At 36.2% G+C, this 19525-nt stretch overlaps 4 protein-coding genes across 9 annotated transcripts; all 4 read left to right on the forward strand.

Annotated features, from left to right (window-relative positions):
- The first annotated feature begins 1363 nt into the window (after positions 1-1363).
- Positions 1364-5872, forward strand: LOC142545536 (histone-lysine N-methyltransferase, H3 lysine-9 specific SUVH1-like). 3 transcript variants are annotated; one of them, XR_012820302.1, is made up of 5 exons: positions 1364-1501; positions 1987-4273; positions 4398-4492; positions 4757-4799; positions 5600-5872. XR_012820302.1 is itself a non-coding variant. In XM_075652781.1 (3 exons), exon 2 carries the CDS (start codon positions 2218-2220, stop codon positions 4258-4260), a length of 2043 nt encoding a protein of 680 aa, XP_075508896.1. In that variant the 5' UTR covers positions 1364-1501; positions 1987-2217; the 3' UTR covers positions 4261-4273; positions 5600-5872. The 3 variants fall into 3 exon arrangements, 1 of the variants encoding a protein (XP_075508896.1); XR_012820301.1 differs by lacking the exon at positions 4757-4799; XM_075652781.1 differs by lacking the exons at positions 4398-4492; positions 4757-4799.
- Positions 5873-7063: 1191 nt separating this feature from the next.
- On the forward strand, positions 7064-9194 carry LOC142545537 (magnesium-protoporphyrin IX monomethyl ester [oxidative] cyclase, chloroplastic-like). Its single transcript, XM_075652782.1, has 5 exons — positions 7064-7589; positions 7854-7918; positions 7993-8320; positions 8410-8508; positions 8819-9194. The coding sequence occupies exons 1-5, from the start codon at positions 7122-7124 to the stop codon at positions 9080-9082; spliced, it is 1224 nt and encodes a 407-aa protein (XP_075508897.1). The 5' UTR covers positions 7064-7121; the 3' UTR covers positions 9083-9194.
- Positions 9195-10221: 1027 nt separating this feature from the next.
- LOC142545538 (proteasome subunit alpha type-3-like) lies at positions 10222-14613 on the forward strand. The gene is made up of 9 exons (XM_075652783.1): positions 10222-10460; positions 10569-10652; positions 11113-11186; positions 12141-12227; positions 12310-12394; positions 12572-12618; positions 12950-13015; positions 13547-13637; positions 14415-14613. The coding sequence occupies exons 1-9, from the start codon at positions 10317-10319 to the stop codon at positions 14484-14486; spliced, it is 750 nt and encodes a 249-aa protein (XP_075508898.1). The 5' UTR covers positions 10222-10316; the 3' UTR covers positions 14487-14613.
- Positions 14614-15860: 1247 nt separating this feature from the next.
- On the forward strand, positions 15861-19456 carry LOC142545541 (ubiquitin-conjugating enzyme E2 22-like). Of its 4 annotated transcripts, none has more exons than XM_075652786.1 (7): positions 15861-16112; positions 16995-17127; positions 17392-17536; positions 17611-17688; positions 17807-17919; positions 18044-18147; positions 18866-19456. In XM_075652786.1, the coding sequence occupies exons 2-7, from the start codon at positions 17125-17127 to the stop codon at positions 19191-19193; spliced, it is 771 nt and encodes a 256-aa protein (XP_075508901.1). In that variant the 5' UTR covers positions 15861-16112; positions 16995-17124; the 3' UTR covers positions 19194-19456. The 4 variants fall into 4 exon arrangements, with proteins under 4 accessions (XP_075508901.1, XP_075508904.1, XP_075508905.1 ...); XM_075652789.1 differs by lacking the exon at positions 15861-16112 and adding an exon at positions 16119-16310; XM_075652790.1 differs by lacking the exon at positions 15861-16112 and adding an exon at positions 16119-16233.
- The last annotated feature ends 69 nt before the right edge of the window (positions 19457-19525 follow it).

The following is a 19525-nucleotide window of genomic DNA, read 5'->3' on the forward strand; positions in this document are numbered from 1 at the left end:
CTCACGGATAAAAACATGTGAGACTCATATCACAAAAGATCTACCCTTAAAATAAAACCTAATTTCCAGTAAGCTATTTATGTATATTATATTCATTAATTTTATTAAAACAACCAATAGCTAGAGCGAAACTTAAATTTTTTTTTATGTTAGATAATGCTTTTCGACATGCATATATCTAAAAAATTATATGAAAACTAATGGTGTGTTTGGTTGAGTGGATTAAATAAGGATAGATTAATAGTCAAATATTTATCGTTAAAATTTTAAGTTGTTTTAATAATCATTTTGACCCGATTTAAGATCCAATTTTATGGATAACTATTTGATTAATAAAATTGGATCTTAAACCGGGTCAAAATAATTATTAAAACATCTTAAAATTTTAACGATAAATATTTGACCATTAATCTATGCTTATTTAATCCACTCAACCAAACACACGCGTAAATGTTTTATTTGTAACGCCTATTTATCATCATAGTTATTGGTTATTATAATATTTGTTTCACTACTTGACAAGTGGCAAGAAGTTGGATTATTTTATCTTACGTTTATAATGTAATAAAATTTTAATTATTGGATTGTCAGTCAACATATTATTTATGATGTGATAAAACTTTAATCATTATATCATTAATAAATAATATAAATTTCATCAAGATAAGATTAGCGACCATTTGCATATTGCGCGCGTATGGATATTTTTTTGTTATTATTTAAATTTAATGATTTCTCTAATAAATTTTTATAATAAGAATGACATAATAATGTAAAAATTCAAAAGTTTGGATAAAAAACAAAAATTAATAGTTTTAAAAATTTTGGGAAATGAGTATTTTTTAATTTTAAAATAATACTATTGGTATTTAAAAATTTTATTATGATGTCAAAATTAGTCATTTTAATGTCTCAAATATAATAATAATAATATAAATAATATAGATGTGATAGCTCGTAAAGATAAAATATGAAAGAATTACTTTAGCGGAGAAGATACAGGATATCACTAAATTTAATGATAAAAGATATATCGTATCATTATATTTAATGATAAATTTATGGTGTTACTTTTTCGGCTAATTTTTTTTAAGAAATAAGTGAAAAAATTGATAATAATGCATGATTTTACATTAAATTTTCGTGTTAGATCCTAATATTTTAGATTTAAATATTTTGCCCGTTACAATCCATATTGGCCAATGATGATATTATTTGTTCCTACTGAGATTAGAATTAGATAACCATTTCATTTTATTTTGTAAATACTATTATTTATTTATTTATACAATAAATAAATATCGTGCTATATAAAAAATTATATATCATAAATTGACAAATTGGGATATTTCGAGGGGTCAAAATAGAATTAACCTTATTAAACGAATATACATATGTTGCACATCGAATGCCGTGAGCACGCACGAAGCATCTGTTCCGGCTTAGAAAGCTCACTATCCCGAACCCACATGTTCTGTGTCTGAAACTCAGGCTCCGAGAGGTATCTTCCCTGTTTCCAGATCTCTGTCTCCTACTTTATCACTTCGAGGTCTTTGATTTTTTTTCATGGGTGAAATTGATTTTTTTTCCTTGTTTAATGCTGCAATCTGAAAGTTTTTTATTTTACATAATTTTAAAAACAGTAGCTTCTTAAGGTATTTTGTAGTATGAAAGAATTTAAAGCAAACGGAAAGATCAGTCCATGTTCAGTTTCGCGTGTTGGTTCTTACACCTCGTGGCTTTGCATGTATCTTTGTGCGTTTGAACTTCCGTTACTTCTGAATTTGTTCACGGGTCTTTTAGTGGTTAACTGTTATTGGGGTCTTAGAGATTCATTTCCGGAAATATTTTCCTTGATTGACTTTTGAGTCTTTTTTGAAGATTTATTTTTTTAGGGCTCCACTGAAATTAGGCTTAGATTATCTTCTTCTTTTTTTTTCGGTGGAAATGTTGAGTCCGTGGATGATTTCTTTTTGTATGTTGCAGGAAGCAGGTTCTTGCTGTGAACCAACCGTTCAAACTAGGATCAGTTACTGTGATTGATTTGTTGGAAAAAATTGTTTGTGTTTTTACTTCATGCAGGCGGAACTAATTTTTGCAATTGTACTTGTAAAAGACCAATACTTTTAGGTAGTTTCAGGTTACTTTTGTTCGTCATATAATTGTAATATTTGTGTTGATTAAAATTCGTCATAAGAGTTTCCTGTTGGTGGTTAAATGGATCAAGATTTGGGATCCGAGTCGAATCCTCACTCTGGTTCAGCTGACAAGTCTAAAATCTTGCGGGTAAAGCCCTTAAGATGTCTTGTCCCAGTTTTCCCAAATCCACCAGGCATGTCTTCAGTTACTACTCCCCAACCTTCGCCATTTGTGTGTGTTCCACCCTCGGGTCCTTTCCCTCCCGGAGTTCAACCATTTTACCCTTTTCTAGCTTCAAATAATTCTCAGCAGGCAACATTTGGAGCCTCGAGCCAACCGGGTAATTTGGGGTTTGGTAGCAACGTACAGGCTCCCATACCACTTAATTCATTTAGAACCCCAACACCACAAGCAAATGGGGATGCAGCTCCAGGTAAGAGGGGCTTTAGTGGGTTTCCTAAGGCAGAAGATGTTAATTCTGGTAAAGGAAAGAGTCATTCGAGGAAGAGAAGAGCAGGGAAGGGTGATGATTTTGGTGTTGGCTCTCTAGTTGATAGCCTTTTGACTTCATTTAAGCTTAAGAAATTTGATGAATTTAGAAGATCTAACGGGGACAGGGATACCGTTGAAACCATACTATTGGTATTTGATTTGCTGCGAAGAAAGCTTACACAACTTGAAGAATCGAAAGATTTGGTTGTAGGAGTTACTAAACGATCGGACCTGAAAGCTTCAAACCTTCTGATGAGTAATGGGGTTCGCACGAACAATACTAAGAGGATTGGGCATGTGCCTGGTGTTGAAGTTGGTGATATCTTTTTATTTAGAATGGAGCTGTGTATTGTAGGGTTACATGCTCCTAGTATGGCTGGAATTGATTACATGGGCGTCAAAGTTACAGTTGACGAGGAACCCGTGGCTGTAAGCATTGTTTCATCTGGAGGATATGATGATCAAGGTGATGATCCCGACGTGCTAATTTATAGTGGTCATGGGGGAGTGCAGAGGAGAGATGGGCAGATGTTTGATCAGAAACTTGAAAAAGGGAATCTTGCTCTAGAAAAGAGTCTGCATCGTGCTAATGATGTGAGAGTCTTAAGGGGTGTGAAGGATGCAGCTGGTTCAACCGGAAAGATGTATATCTATGATGGCCTATACAAAATCCAGGAGTCATGGGCTGAGAAAAATCAGTCGGGGTGTAATGTTTTCAAGTATAAGTTGGTCAGAGTACCTGGTCAGCCAGAAGCTTATTCTTTGTGGAAATCAATTCAGCAATGGAAGGAAGGAACTGTTGCCCGGGCTGGCGTTATTATATCCGATCTAGCCTCCGGAGCAGAGAGTCAACCTGTCACTCTTGTGAACGATTTTGATGGTGAAAAGGGACCTGCTCATTTCACCTATACTTCGAGTCTCAGGTACTTGAGACCTTTTTCCAATTCCAAACCTTCCATGGGCTGTCATTGCAAGGGTGGATGTCAACCAGGTGACATCAATTGCCCTTGCATTCAGAAAAATGGAGGCGTACTTCCGTATACTTCATCTGGGGTTCTTCTTTCTGACAAATCCTTGATACATGAATGCGCTCAATCCTGCACTTGCCCTCCAACCTGCAGGAATCGCATTTCTCAAGCTGGCCTAAAAACCCGTCTTGAGGTTTTCAAGACAAAGACCCGGGGTTGGGGACTTAGATCATGGGATCCAATCCGTGCAGGATGTTTTATTTGTGAGTATGCAGGCGATGTCATACAGGCACCTAGTTCTAGTGATTTTGATGGCAATCACATTTTTGATGCTACCAGCTACTATGAGCCCTTTGAAGCCATCGGTGATGATTCCACCAGCTCTACGCCATCCCCGTTTCCCCTTGTGATAAGTTCAAAAAACAGTGGAAATGTAGCACGTTTCATGAATCATAGCTGTTCGCCAAATGTTTTCTGGAAGCCGGTTTTACAAGAAAGTAACAATGATTCGTTTCTACACATTGCCTTCTTTGCCATTCGACATATTCCACCAATGCAAGAGCTAACATATAAATATGGGATGGTGACGCCTGAGAAAGGGGACCAGGAGAGGAAAAGGTGCTTATGTGGGTCTGTGAAGTGCAAGGGTTTTTTTTACTGATGGCCCATTAAAGGTTAGTTGTTTTCTATTTTTCCCTCGGTAGATCAGCCAAAAATGTTGGCTATTCTTATCAAGTCATTCTCATGTATATTTTTAATTTCCTGGAATCTTATGATTCATCTCTGTGGTACGTGCAGTGTATACACGTGATTATCAACTTTTGTGAATCTTGAAATGCACGCCTTGGAGAGCTCTATCTCACTAAATAATGAGCTGTAGGCATTAGCAAAATGTAAGATATCTCACCTCCTCTTAGTAAATTAGTTATAAAAATTATCTGAACTAACGTCCGGTGGATTATGATTGAAAAATATCCAAAAAAATTTCTTAAAATTTGAAATTCTTGATTCTGTGGCAAGTACACACTTTGGGGAATTGGTGAGTGCATGATTTATTATGTAGAAGCTTTTCGTTTTTTTAATCGTCCCAAGTGGGTTCTTTTCTTATTTTCTCCTGTTTTCCTATCTCTCATGATAGTTTATTTTGTTAGGAGCAGCCTTATTTGATTGTCTAAACACTCAAATGTGTGTCACTTTCTGGTAATCTATAAACTTTTTTGATCTTTTTACGGCATTTGCATCAATGAATACTAAGTGGTGTGAGATTGTAAATGTTCTAGACTATCTGTTCCTTGGCGCTTTATCTGCTCCATGAGCTTTCCATGGTAATAGGGAGCTCGTGCTATGCTTTGGGAAAATCAAGACTTCCATACTATCTTCTTAGAGTGCCATAACTTCTCAACATCCACGACTCTCTGTTCGTGTTATGATAATTTCACTGCGTCTCATTATTATGTGAAGGATATGGAGGGTTTTGTTTTCATAATTGCACCTTTAATCTCTGTTTTTAACTTCCATGTTGTTTTCCCATGAGCGGAGAAGAAATACGTCTATTTACAAATTTACATCATAAACTCTCAAATCTCCGAGAGGAGCTTTCACAATATCGGGCAATTTTGTGGTTGTTATGATAACAAACTGCATTGACATCTACGCTCTGTTGGGAGTGGAATTTAAAAATATAATCAATGGTGGTCTCGATCTTTTATCAGACTATATTCTTGGTACTAGGCATTATGCCTTTGCAGTTTTCTGTGAGCTATAGTTTTTCAACCTGCAAATTAGCGTGCCCAAGAAACTTTCCTTTCGCCTAACATCTTCCCCCCCTGTTCATGTGCCAAATCTGCAATATGACTTAAGTTACTTGATAATGCGTCAGATTTTGGTCTAGTTAAACAACGCATTCATTTACCCTTTCTGCTGCAACATGAATTTAAATGCATGCTTCATGTCTTGTTTTAAACCAATTGTGACCATTGTTCATTCGTTGGCTTTTGCAGCTCATCGAAGTCGCGGTAGGATGGTAGGAAAGGTCTCATTTCGAACAGCTGTGACAGTATAAGAAGAAGCAGCGGATTTTTGTTATGAATCGGAATTGTTTTCTTGGCGGTACCCTCATGGACTCGTTGTTTCTTCTGTACTTTTGTTTGTAACGCAAGGGTTAATAGACTTTGGAACTTTGGTTAGACTGAATTGCTTCCATGTAATTTTAAAACCTTCCCGATGCCTATCCCATTACGTGGTCTTGCGGTTTAAGTATTTCATTTATTTTATTTAAATTCCTCCATTATACTTGTCACATTTCCCCAACTTAACCTTCATATATTTTTTCATATATATGATATAATAATTATAAGTACTAAAAATGAGGTGGGCAAACTCATTGAATAAAAATCTAGGAATCGTTTAATGTGCTTTTCGAATACCATATGGAATCTTGGGGTGGGGGTTTAAGAGAAATCTTGGGGTTTTTTTCTCTCCATTTTGCAAGAAATTATGAGTTGGACAAATACAGCCCACAAGAATTCTTTTCCAATTGGCGTGTAAGTGTAACTAGGGATGTAAATGAACCAAACGATTTGCGAGCTATTCGAAGCTCGGCTCGATAAAAAGTTCGTTTGGGTTTGTTTGTTAATCATATCAAACCAAGCTCAAGCTCGATTTTGAGCTCGGAAATTTAATCAAATCAAGCTCAAGCCTAAGGATATTCGGCTCGTGAGCTCGCAAACATGTTCGATAATAGGCTCGCGAGCTCGAGCTCGGCTCGTTTTGGTGGCTCGCAAACATGATTTTGGAATGTTCAATAATATACTTATTTTTTTTTTTACTCTTATTTGTGTCGTTTTGGTTATTTATGAATGGATTTACATTTTTATGTCTGCTTTAAAATTAGTTTATAGATATATTTAATTTTTAACAAGCTCGATTCAAACTCAAACTCGAGCTCAATTCTATGCTTATCAAGCTCGAAAACGAGACAAGCTCAAGACATGCTTGTTAAACATGTTAAACGAGCTATTAATGAATCAAGCTCGAGCCTGACTTGATTAACATGCTAAACGAGCTTTTAACGAGCCGAGCTCGAGCCTGGCTTGATTAACATGCTAAACGAGCTTTTAACGAGCCGAGCTCGAGCTTTTAACGAGCTCAGTAATTTCAATACAAACCAAGCTCGAGCCTGATAATAGAAGTTCGAATCAAAAAATCAAATAGTATTAGGTTTGAGTTTGGTTTGTTTAAAATTATTTGAGTTTCGAGCTCAAATCCAATACTATTTGATTTGATTTGGATCGTTTAAATCCCTATGACCACGACTCAAATCCCTTCGTACCACAAAACTCGAACTCCCTTAATGTAATTGAGCAAGCCAATCACATCACACCACGTGTCATGTTCCCACTTCCCTCTTAGATTTTATTGGATGACATTAAATTCCATCCCGGATTATATAATCCACATTTCCTGCAACTCATCTCATTCAAGCTTCATCTCCCTACATTGTTCAGAGAAATTTCTCAAAAAATGGCAGCAGAAATGGCCTTAGTGAAACCCATTACAAAATTCAGCACCACCATGCCAAGAACTGGGAACCCAAGACTTCCGAACACAAGGTTCGTCACCATAAAAATGTCATCTTCGACCAATTCCCCGCCTTCAAATGCGGCCATGAAGAAGAAAAGCGGGAAGCAAACCGAGATAAAGGAGTCCCTTCTGACCCCAAGATTCTACACCACAGATTTTGATGAAATGGAGCAGCTTTTCAACACTGAAATCAACAAGAATCTAAACATGGATGAGTTCGAGGCTTTGCTACAGGAGTTCAAGACTGATTTTAACCAGACACATTTCGTGAGGAATAAGGAGTTTAAGGAAGCTGCTGATAAGATTCAGGGACCATTGAGGCAAATATTTGTGGAGTTTTTGGAGAGGTCTTGCACTGCTGAGTTCTCTGGTTTTCTTCTATACAAGGAACTTGGAAGGAGGCTCAAGGTACAAGGCTTTGTACTTCTTCCTTTTTCTTTTTTTCCCTCAATTTTTTTTTTTCTGAGTTTTGTTTGGTGGTTGGTTTGGGGGCTTATGAGGTTTTCTGGTTTGTGTGTGTCTGGGTATGTGCTTTTACATGAATATATATCCATGTTTATTCACATACTTAATTCATAAATACACACAAAAACGTGTACACTATATGCGTAAACGCATCAGAACGCTTAAAAATTCGTTTGGGCTCCACTTAAGTTTGGGTTCCTTGTGCAGAAAACCAATCCTATTGTAGCTGAGATTTTCTCTCTAATGTCAAGGGATGAAGCCCGGCATGCAGGGTACGTTAGAACTTTTAGATTCAATGCTATCTAGTCTACTTTTGATGCAACAATTTCGGATTTTTCTTGAATAGGTTTTTAAACAAAGGTCTGTCTGACTTCAATTTGGCTTTGGACTTGGGATTCCTAACTAAAGCCAGAAAATACACCTTTTTCAAGCCTAAGTTCATTTTCTATGCTACCTATTTGTCTGAAAAGATTGGATATTGGAGATACATTACCATATATAGACATCTCAAGGAAAACCCGGAGTACCAGTGCTACCCCATTTTCAAGTACTTCGAGAACTGGTGCCAGGATGAGAATCGTCATGGCGATTTCTTCTCTGCGCTGATGAAGGCACAGCCTCAGTTCCTCAATGACTGGAAGGCAAAATTGTGGTCACGTTTCTTCTGTCTTTCGGTATGAGAGTTCTATCAATATGTGTACTTTAGTCGTATCTTGAAGCTTTTCGGTGTAGATGTTTAATCTCGTTTCAAATGATATTGCAGGTCTATGTGACAATGTATCTCAACGACTGTCAAAGAACAGATTTCTATGAGGGCATTGGCCTCAACACAAAAGAATTTGATATGCATGTGATCATTGAGGTGACTGTTCCGTCTAAATAAGTGGCTTTCATTTTCTTGTTAAACCTCGGTTTCCACATTCAAGAGGGTAGACAAACTCAATTCCATCTTACTTGTTGTTATTGTATTCTTGGCAATTATAGACCTAAAAGGTAGAAAGATTCAATCGTGTCTAAATTAGTGTTATAGCCTGCTTGGCCAGTGTCCGTATTGTAAAATGGTGAGAACAGGTTTCATGTCGAAAAGGGTGGACAGATGACTCAGCATGCTTACAATTTAGATGGCTCTTTCGCAATCTTTTTTTCTAATCAAACCCCGATTCTTTGTGCAGACAAACCGTACGACTGCGAGGATTTTCCCGGCCGTGTTGGACGTTGAGAATCCAGAATTCAAGAGGAAGTTGGACCGGATGGTGGAGATCAACGAGCGAATACTGGCAATAGGCGAGGGTGATGATATTCCATTAGTGAAGAACTTGAAGAGGATTCCCCTTGTTGCTGCTCTGGCTTCCGAGTTGCTCGCTGCTTACCTGATGAAACCCGTTGAATCTGGTTCAGTGGACTTAGCAGAATTTGAACCGCAGCTTGTTTACTAGCTTGTTTTTCCAAGGGAGAGTCCGAATTTCAGTTGCAGTTTGTTGAGGGATTATTTCATTTTCATTGTACAAACAATTTTATGAAATCGAGACAATGTTGTGTGAAAATCAACATTCCTTCGCAGCCCCGTTAAAATTTTAGAATGATTTACTTGTACCAAGGGTACTCGATTTCAAATTGGCTTGTCAATATATATTTAGAACGGTTGAAATTAATTTAAAAATGATTTTGAAAATTGTGTTTTACGTGGGATTTACTTACTTTGAGAGGTGGCATTGTGTTTCCTTTAAATTTTTTTTTAAAAAAATCAGGGTCTTCGTTATTTTGTTTTTTCACACTTATTCAAAAATAATTTAAAAAAATAAAGTTTTAGTTACAGATTTTCCAAGAGTCCCTTAACAACAATATAGTGATTGAAAAGAAAAAGAAAAAAATTACTAAATTTAGAAACTGAATTACATATTTAGAACAATAAAAAAAATTATATAATTATTCATGCACTCCATTTCGGCATGTTGCTAGCTTTGAAATGCAACTTCCATAATGTGCGGATATTTTTAGATTCTAGTGTTGCGGTCAAGATGGTGACTTCGCTTACTGTTGGTTTAAATTACCAAGGAGTTTTAGTTTCCAACATTTTGGATCTTCTTGTTTATGGTAGATTTTATGGTTTTAATCATATTAGCAGATGTGCGAATCGTGTAGCGCATTTCGCTCATTTTGCCTTTTCCCACCCTTCACCTTTGTGTTGGGTTGATGTTTTGTACCCATCGTGACTGATGGATGTAGCTTCTTTGGATTTATCTAATGATTAAGTCTTTTTCTCTTAAAAAAAAAAACAAGTTGTAATCGAATTATTATTATTTTTTTAAAATAATATATAAGTCCACCAGATATGATAGTAAGTTGGTCTATTGGATTTGTGATCCGACCTGTTTTTGAATTTGAAAAAATTATACGGACCCATTTTAAATTAAAGTAACTAGCCGATAATGTAACTTAACATATTTGTTAAACTGGCCCAGAACAAGCCGGTTAGAAAAACCAGCAACGCCCATTTAGCATACACAAACCCAATCCAAAAAAAACGGATCTGAGTCCGTACAATTGTACCCGACCCATTGTAATCCCTGCTCCGTAGTCTGTCTTGTCGCCAAAGCAAACCAAAAACCCCTAAAGGCAAGCCAAACAGAGAGAGCTTAAATCGGCAGTAGAAGAAGGAAAGAAGGCAATATGAGCAGCATAGGCACAGGATACGATCTTTCGGTGACTACGTTCTCGCCCGACGGCCGCGTTTTCCAGATCGAGTACGCAGCCAAAGCCGTTGACAACAGCGGCACTGTCGTTGCCGTCAGATGCAAAGACGGCGTGGTTATGGTATGTGCAAGCAAGTTTCAAGCTTGATTATTTTATGTGGTGTTTGGAGCTTTTGTCTATTTATTCGGATTTTTTCTTATTTTGTTGACAAAAATTATATTATGACAGGGAGTGGAGAAGCTGATTGCTTCGAAGATGATGTTGCCTGGGTCTAATCGAAGGATCCATGCAGTTCACCGCCACTCTGGCATGGTATCCGTCCAATTTACTCTTTACTTTCTTAGGAAATGCTTGTGCATTTTTTAATTGTTTTGGGGCATTTCGGATTCAATCCTACATTTGGTAATTTCGGTTACTTTGATTGTGCGTTATTAAGCATAGAGTTATCGGGTACATAAGAGTTGGTATTAGCGCTGAAGAAGTTGACTGGTGCATTTCCAATCAGTCTAGATTTCGGCACCCGTTAAAAGAATTGTCAACAGGAAATAAGATTGTCTAGAACTGATTCACTTAGAATCTAATTTTCTTTTATAATAACCGAATTAAAAGCTTGCCCTTCTTCTTGAAAGTTTGATAAAAAGTGCTCGTTTCTCTAAGTATCTCCCTGTTTTTAACATGTAGCTATCAACATATTTAAGTTTAGCAGATTCATGGAACCAATTTTATAGTTTAAGTTCTTATTGTGTCTTTGCTAATGCTCTTCCATTTGCAGGCTGTTGCTGGACTGGCTGCAGATGGCAGGCAAATTGTGACACGGGCAAAATCTGAAGCAGCTAATTATGAGAGGTTTGCTTTTACATGTCTTGTCTGATTATCTTTGTCGTTCTCGCACAGTTGCAGTCAAAATATGACAGGGAGTTGTGACGGCATTAACTTATATACCTGCATGTCATTGCACAACTAATCCCACTCCATACTTCCCCCTTCTTTACTCCTGCTCTGTGAGCGTTCCTACAGTCTCCAATATATGCATGGCCATGTTTCTTGTCGAGTTGGGGAGACTAGAACTGATCGTTAAGCTTTCAGATTCATTCACTTGAAGGATGCTTATGGACACCTGTTATGTGGATATATCTCAGTCGTGCTTTATTAGTTGGACTTTTGTAATCCATAGTGTGGGGTTGGTTGCCTTTGGTTTTGATGCGGAAGAACGCAGATGAGATTAGGAATTTGATGTATGGCGTCAGAAGAATTGAATTTTTAAATTCTTGGGGTGGGCCTCATAGATATCGGATAATCTGAAACATTAGTCTGGAGTTGAGCGTTTTGGATGGGGAGCAAATGGAAACCTTGGGTCCATGTTTGGCTTTGAAAATTAAATGTATGAAAATAATATTTACTGGTTAAATCTAGTTGAAGGGTAACAAATTACAAACTTCACTTAATCGAAGGAGCTTAAACAATATAAATCAGCCACGACAGTTTTCCTTTCGGCTATGGGAGCCTGTACTGGTTATTTTGATCTAAATAAGAATGTAAAATTACACTTGACATATCACCAAGAGCAGCAGCTTGCTGAAGGCTGAGATGAACCATATATAGACAATCATCAAATAAAATTTGCAGTGCTCCAGCAGTTTGTGGCTATTTTTGCCTGGCGAATTTCAGAAATTTTTGGATTCTCCGATGAATTTATCACCCTGCAGTTCATGACTAATTTTTGCTCAGCCTAAATGTCTGTTGTTGACATTGAATTCATTGGGCATCTTTTTTATGTTATTATATGCTTTTTATTTTCAGTGTGTATGGTGATCAAATTCCTGTGAAAGAACTCGCAGAACGTGTTGCTAGTTATGTGCATCTGTGCACGCTTTATTGGTGGCTCAGGTTTTCTTTTGCATCTCTTTTCACACGCGTCTCTTCCAGTGATCTGTTTTCTGCACGTGAACCCACTCATTGAATTTGGCAGGCCCTTTGGATGTGGAGTAATTTTGGGAGGTTATGATAGAGATGGACCGCAGTTGTACTTGGTTGAACCTTCTGGAGTTTCCTATGTTAGTCGTTTCTTGCATTAATTGGAAATTATGGTTATATCATCATTTAACGATCCAGTCTTATAAACTTATACCTGTGTTTCTTTTGTCTATTAATAATGAATACCATGTATCTTCGTATTAAATTTATAATATTTTGGTTCTTATGTGTCTCTCTATCATGTGCATATTCTGCAGAGATACTTTGGTGCTGCGATTGGAAAGGGCAGGCAGGCTGCAAAAACGTGAGTATTGCATCTTAGATCCACCCACTTTCTTAATCCTGGAAAAATAGAATGGGCATATTCATTTTTTTTTCCTGTATTATATTGATCATCTGTAAGTAATGAGTTTATTTATGTGGTAAATGACATTGGCTTTGTTTGGATTCTAGGGTTGAAGCCTCCTTGGTCGATGTATTTCTTTTTATAATTCACAACCAAAATAACCTATAATCTTCTTTTCATGAAAGACACTTGTTCTTTTGCCAAGGCATCTTTATTTTATTTAACATATCTTTGTATACAGTGAACTTTGATAATGTGAAACTTCTGAGGTATTATGCTGTGTTGACAGGGAGATTGAAAAATTAAAGCTTTCAGAAATGACATGTCGACAAGGCATTATTGAGGTGGCCAAGATGTGAGTTTTATCTTCTAAATTATGTTTGGATTTACATTATTTATTTATTTTGCGTGTCATTTTATGTTGGCTATTAACCTTGTTATATTGGTTTTGTAGTCTAAATTGTTCCTGAATACCTATCAAATGGATTCACATTTGGTTTGTGTGTTTATGATCGCCAATTTAAAATATTTTTACAATTTTTTTGGGATTATGTAATGTGGTATTGTACTAATTGTATCATCTTAGTTTCATTCTTGTGTGATACATATGCATTTTAGTTTCTGTTAAGGCTCGTTTCATGGGGATGTCTCAATTTTGACAAGGCCTTCATGGTTTTTATTTAGCAATTCAACATTTTCACGGTACTACAGAGAAATTTACATCCACTTATTTTGTTTTTATTCTGAGCTGTAAAGTGTCACATCTTAGTTTAAGTCTGATAGCATGTGCAAAATAATATTGTTTTTCGATTTTCTTCATATTTATCTCTATCAATTATAATGTCCCGTCCTTCATATTTTGATGTGCTGCCTTTTTCATAAGCAGTATTTATGGAGTACACGATGAAGCAAAGGACAAAGCATTTGAATTGGAAATGAGCTGGGTATGTGACGAATCAAACCGCCTGCATCAAAAGGTGAACATTGAACGTATTGAGATCTAATGAAAACTCATTTGTTGCTTAAGACACTTCTGGCCATAATGTTAAAACGCTGTCAAATTTTTAGATATTTTATTGGTGTTAGTGAAGTGAATGAAATCCAAATTAGGAACTCTAGACGAAAAGTAGCTAGTTGCTCAGCAAAAATGCTGTTAAGCTTTAAAGCTCCACGTATGGATTTGGTTAGTTGATGGGAGGATCAGTCAAAATCTGTTGAGAAACTCTATTTTAGGATCCAAAATTGAATGGAAAATGTTTTGTATTTTGTTTGCCTGTTGCTTTTTTTTCCTGAAAGTATGTATGCCTACTGTTAGAATCATGCATTAGAGGGAGTTTATGGCTGGACTGGCCCTAAGCGAAGACTCTTGATTGGCAAAATCTAGTGGAGTGGCAAGGGGGCAATCGGCTCCTCTTTAGATGAATTCGTTTTGACATTTTTACCTGTAATTTTTGTAACACTGCATATTACGCCCACTAAAATCCATTGAATTGTGATCTCTCTCGTGACTCTCTCCCCTCTCCTAGATCCCTGGATTGACACCCCTACCTGTCCTCAGATGACCTCATTGTAGATATTATTTAGAATGCACATTCAGTCTCTCATTTCATTGTGCTGTTTTTCCTCGGCATGTCTCACCCCCCCTCCCTGACTTGAAGTATCAGTTCCTTGATGTTTATACGTCTGGGATTTGAACTTTCTTCATTTATATTTGAATTGGTTAATAATATTCCTTCGTCATTTTGATTAATCAGGTTCCAGACAACCTGTTAGAAGAAGCCAAGACAGCAGCCAAAGCCGCCCTCGAGGAAATGGATGCTGATTAGGTGTCTCATAAAATAGATGTTTCTTGTACCGTGCCATGAAAAATCTTCATAAACTTGAATTTGGAACCTTTGAACATTGTTCTTGCATTTCAGAGATCAATTTATACTCGAGGCCCCATTTTTCAAATTTCAGTTTGTTTCTACCAATTTCTTGTCATGAGAATTCGATTAAGTAGGATGCCTGATACATTGTTTAGTGTATGAAATGAGTTGCAGTTGAAAAAAGAAGTATATAACCGTAGAAAGTACGTCTTATTTCGTGGATCCCGCGGAGAGTATAGATAAATCTTTCATCGTTTAATTAGAAAAAAAAACCACAGTTCATTTTATTTTCATATTTATTATTCAATTTCTATCTTAACAACTCATGACGGGGCAATTATCGGAGGCTATGTGGGTGCATTTCGTGATGTTTTTGGTGCTTTTGAAAATATGTTTTCAAAGATATCAAATATTATATCTGTTCTAATGTGTTTTGTGTGTACTCTATTTTATATACAAAATAATAAAAAAATATTTTATTTATAAAATGGAGCCCATCAACATAAATTTTTAAATAATTGTAGGGTAACTAATATGATATACATATAACGATGCGAAATGAATTTGATTCATGAAAATATCGAACAATAATCAAATAAAGTTTGAGTACATTCAATACAATATCAATATCATTTAAAGTTGATCAAATTCAGTAATTGAAACTCAATAGTGAAAAATTCAAAGGAAACTAGACATTGAATTCAGTCATTGATTGCAATAAAGCATAGAAGTGTCACATTCTCACGGCTTTAAATGCCATCTGTCTCATCTGCCAACGAGTTGCTCTCCCCCTACATTATTTAACAAGTTCATTTAATCAATTTGACGAATGGCTTTCCAATTAAATTGAAAAAAAAAACCATTATAAATTGATCCCACAGCATTTTAATAAAATTTGTTGTGTATGATTCCACGTCCATATTAACACACGAGGTAAAACTTGTGTGAGATACAGATTCGTATTTTGTGAGACGAATATCTTATTTGAGTCATTCATGAAAAAGTATTAATTTTTCTGTTAAGAGAATTACTTTTTATTTTGAATATCAGTATGGCTGACATGTATCATATATAAAGATTCATGAGATCATTTCACAAAAAACATACTTGTTAAACTCAAATCTAAATCGATCCAAACATTAAACTAAACATCTATGCCTAAACTAAACAGCATTCTTTCAAGAACAAATTTCGCATGAAACTTCTAACAATTAAATATATTTTTGAATCCTAAACATTAAAACCAACAATAAAGACAAGAAACATTTAAAAACCAATTTTAAAGGGTCAGATCTACATTGTAACGTTACAACTTAAAACAGCGTTGATGTGTTAATTTGGAGCGTCCTGTCCCGTATTTCGACGTTTCCGTCCCAAAAAATTGCAGCCTCTTTCTCTCTTTCTCACTTGTGGTGCATGTTAAAATCCACTCGTCAATTATTTGCAGGAGGAGGGGATCACTCTCAAATCTGTTTGCGGTCTATTGCGTTGTTCATATCTTATCTATAGTCTCGGAGATAGCGAAAGCCAAGAACCGACCCGCATTTCCGCATTGCATTCCCTCGACACCCACTTGCTCCGCAGGTGATGTTCTTCATATGGGTTTATATGCTTCTTCATAATACACTTTGTTAGTGATTTTGGGATAGACTGGATTTTATCTCATATGCGAGCAATTGTGTTTCCCGGATATGTTTTTGGAGAGGTTTTCTTGCTTTTCTTGAAATAATTTTATTTTGTTTATTCCCTTTTGGGTTATTTGTTAGGGATTATACCATTATGGTGAGTTCTCAAGTTATCCACTCGCAGGGTTATACTTTGCTTCATTTGATTCTGATCCGCAATGTATGGCCCTTTCAACGCTTCGTTCTGATCCACTCGCAGGGTTATAACATGTCTGAATTTCATGTTGTGATTTTCTCTAGCAGAAAGATCGGATTTTTTTTATTATTATTACTATGGTATTATACTGCGATTCTATTCACGAGACCGAGAAAAAAAGAACTAAAAGTTATGTTGGTTGCAAAGGGGGAAAATGGTGGTACCTATGCAAAGGCTTGATTCGAAAGCCAAACTCTTTTATGATGGTTTGACATCGAACTTTTAAGAATCACCCCTTGGTTCTTGTGTTTCTTTGCTTTAGGTCTTGAATTACTCTATCTTGATTTTTATGGGAAGATAGGTAGACAATTTTCCATTGAATTTGGCAGATACCGTGGTGTGATTGATTTGCTCTTCTTCACCATATACTAATCTATTTTTGTGAGCTTTCTTTGCCGATGTTTCATCAGGTGATTCGCTAGTGAATTAGTTTCCTGAAAAATACACAAATAGTGCATCAAGTTTGTGTTTGAAGCTACTCTGTGCTTTAAATGGCTGGTTTACTGTATATAACTTACTCATCTCATTCTTCAAGTGCAAAACTATGTGTAAATAGAACTGGAGGCTGATACTGTTGATATGCAGGATCCCGCCTTGTGTCCTGATTAGCTTTCTGGAAACTTTTAACGCCCAGTAGTTCTTCAAAGCAGTTGCTAAGGGATCTTTATCTTTCCACAAAAGTTAAGAGTGAACTTTTGCTCTGACACAGCCTGCTATGGTAATGTTATCCATCTTTCTTGTGGATATAGAATGTCTAGTAAAAGAATATTTTTGAGGTAAAAAAAAGATACTGGAGTAGTGGATATTTTTAATTTATGCAAGTTGGTTAAGTAAATAATTTCATATCATTTACGCTTTGCATCCCTGTGTCCCATTTCCAAAATAAGAATGAGAGGGAGCGAGAGATTTTTGTCTTTCTTACTGTACAGTGAATTTTGCATTTAGAATGAAACTCCATAATTGTTGTGTTTATATTGTTTAGGCAACTAATGAGAATCTTCCCCCGAACGTCATAAAACAACTAGCAAAGGAATTGAAGAACCTTGATGAAACTCCCCCGGAAGGAATTAAAGTTGGTGTGAATGATGATAACTTTTCAATTATCTTCGCTGACATTGAGGGCCCAGGTACGTTTCTTTGCCATTATCCTCTTGCACTTCAGTAAGTCATTTCCTTTTTGTGACTATATGTAATCGTGCAGCTGGGACTCCATATGAAAATGGAGTTTTTCGTATGAAGTTAATTCTGTCTCATGATTTCCCACATTCCCCTCCAAAAGGTTTGTCTTCGTTTATGCTGAATACAAATTCCAATCTTATCAGTCACGGATCAGAAAACATACTGTATATACTACCATTTCGATTTACTTTTTCTTCTCTCTTGGCTGTACGTTTCAGGCTACTTTATGACCAATATTTTTCATCCTAATATTGCAACTAATGGTGAAATATGTGTCAATGCTCTGAAGAAAGACTGGAACCCAAATCTCGGCTTACGCCATGTTTTAATTGTAAGTTCGGTCAATTTTGTGATCCCTCATAAAGTTGGTATTTTGCCCATTTAGAGATTTTTTTTAATCAACGTTCAGTACATTTTTTATTTTTTTCCCATCTCATGTTATTTTTATTTGATAGGTTATCAGATGCTTATTGATTGAACCATTTCCAGAATCAGCTCTAAACGATCAGGCTGGAAAGATGCTGCGTGAGAATTATGATGAGTATGCTAAACATGCGAGGTAAGCCGTGACACCATGCTGCTAGACTGCCTTATTTAAAGACTTGTATTTTTATCATGAACAACGCATCTGTTTGTGCTGCACTCTCATGATAACGAAATAAAAGTCAAAATTTAGACTTGCCAAGTAAAATGTTATGCGAAGACTCTCTTTTCGAGCTAAATTAAAGGAACAAGCCTAGAAAAAGTAGAGCGTTTCTTTTGGGGTAATTTGCCTACTTAAAATTAAAGATGGTTCAAAAATGATAGTTACAGATTTCCCCCGTCTTTCCCCATACATTTTTGTATTACTGATTTGTGATTAACAGAAGTGTTCAAAATAACTAACATATTTGAGATTTTCTATTCGCCGTGTAATGGACTTTGGATTTGTGTGGAAAAACAAGACTTGGATGTGTATCGAAAGTGAGAAATCCTCTTGCCGTCATCCTTAAAATGACACTTTCTCTAACTTTATTGAAAATTATAATTCATGCATGGAGTTGTCGGCCTGAGCTCTTTCACAAGCACCTTAGGCAAGATTCTAACACAATGAACTCCTCTAGTGGCTGGTTTGTAGCTACTATTGCTTGAAGAATCCATTTTGTGACTTTGTAGATGTTTCAACTCTTTTTCCACATACAATTTGGGATGGTCGTTGGTTGTTACAGTTGTGATAAATCACACTGCACGGTTTGTGTGTTATTCTTTTCCTTATCCGTTTTATTTAAAATCAACAGAGTTATCACGGAAATTCATGCTCTCAAGCCAAAGCCTAAGTTCAAAACTGGAACTATATCCGAGTCCGCCACCGCCATAAACGTAGACCAAACAAATCCTTCAGTAAAGAGTGTCGACCACAAGAATTCCACATCATTTACTGAACAACCTTCACCACTGGCCCCAAAACCTGTAAATGGTCAAGATCAGCAATCAGTTGCTTCATCGACTGAGACAGGAGTTAGTGGGTCGGCTACATCGACACAAAAGAAAGAATCTGGACTGACTAAAGTTCCCGCAGACAAAAAGAAGATGGATGCTAGAAAGAAAAGCCTGAAGAGATTATAAAGCTTCAATGGATAAACCATGTTACAATTCTGAAATCTTTGCCTTTTTTAAGTCACATTAAAGTTGGAGGTGTGGATGTTGCACTCTTGCTTCTCATATGCATTATGGTATTCTTGCTAATAGTGGAGGACGTTTCTAGGTGCTGTGCCCAATCAATTAGGCTTGTGGTGGAACAGTTGGTTTAGTAAAACAAAAGTTGCCGACTTGATTCGTACTGAGCCAACTTCCAAGTAAAAATGACAGCTTGAATTTCTCTCTTTTTTTTTTCTTTTTTTTTTTTAAAAAAAATCGGTCACATATTGAATTTCTCGTTGTATTACATGAAAGGTAAT

This window comes from Primulina tabacum, chromosome 5 (genome assembly GCF_025594145.1).
Source record: "Primulina tabacum isolate GXHZ01 chromosome 5, ASM2559414v2, whole genome shotgun sequence".
Classification (NCBI taxonomy): domain Eukaryota; kingdom Viridiplantae; phylum Streptophyta; class Magnoliopsida; order Lamiales; family Gesneriaceae; genus Primulina; species Primulina tabacum.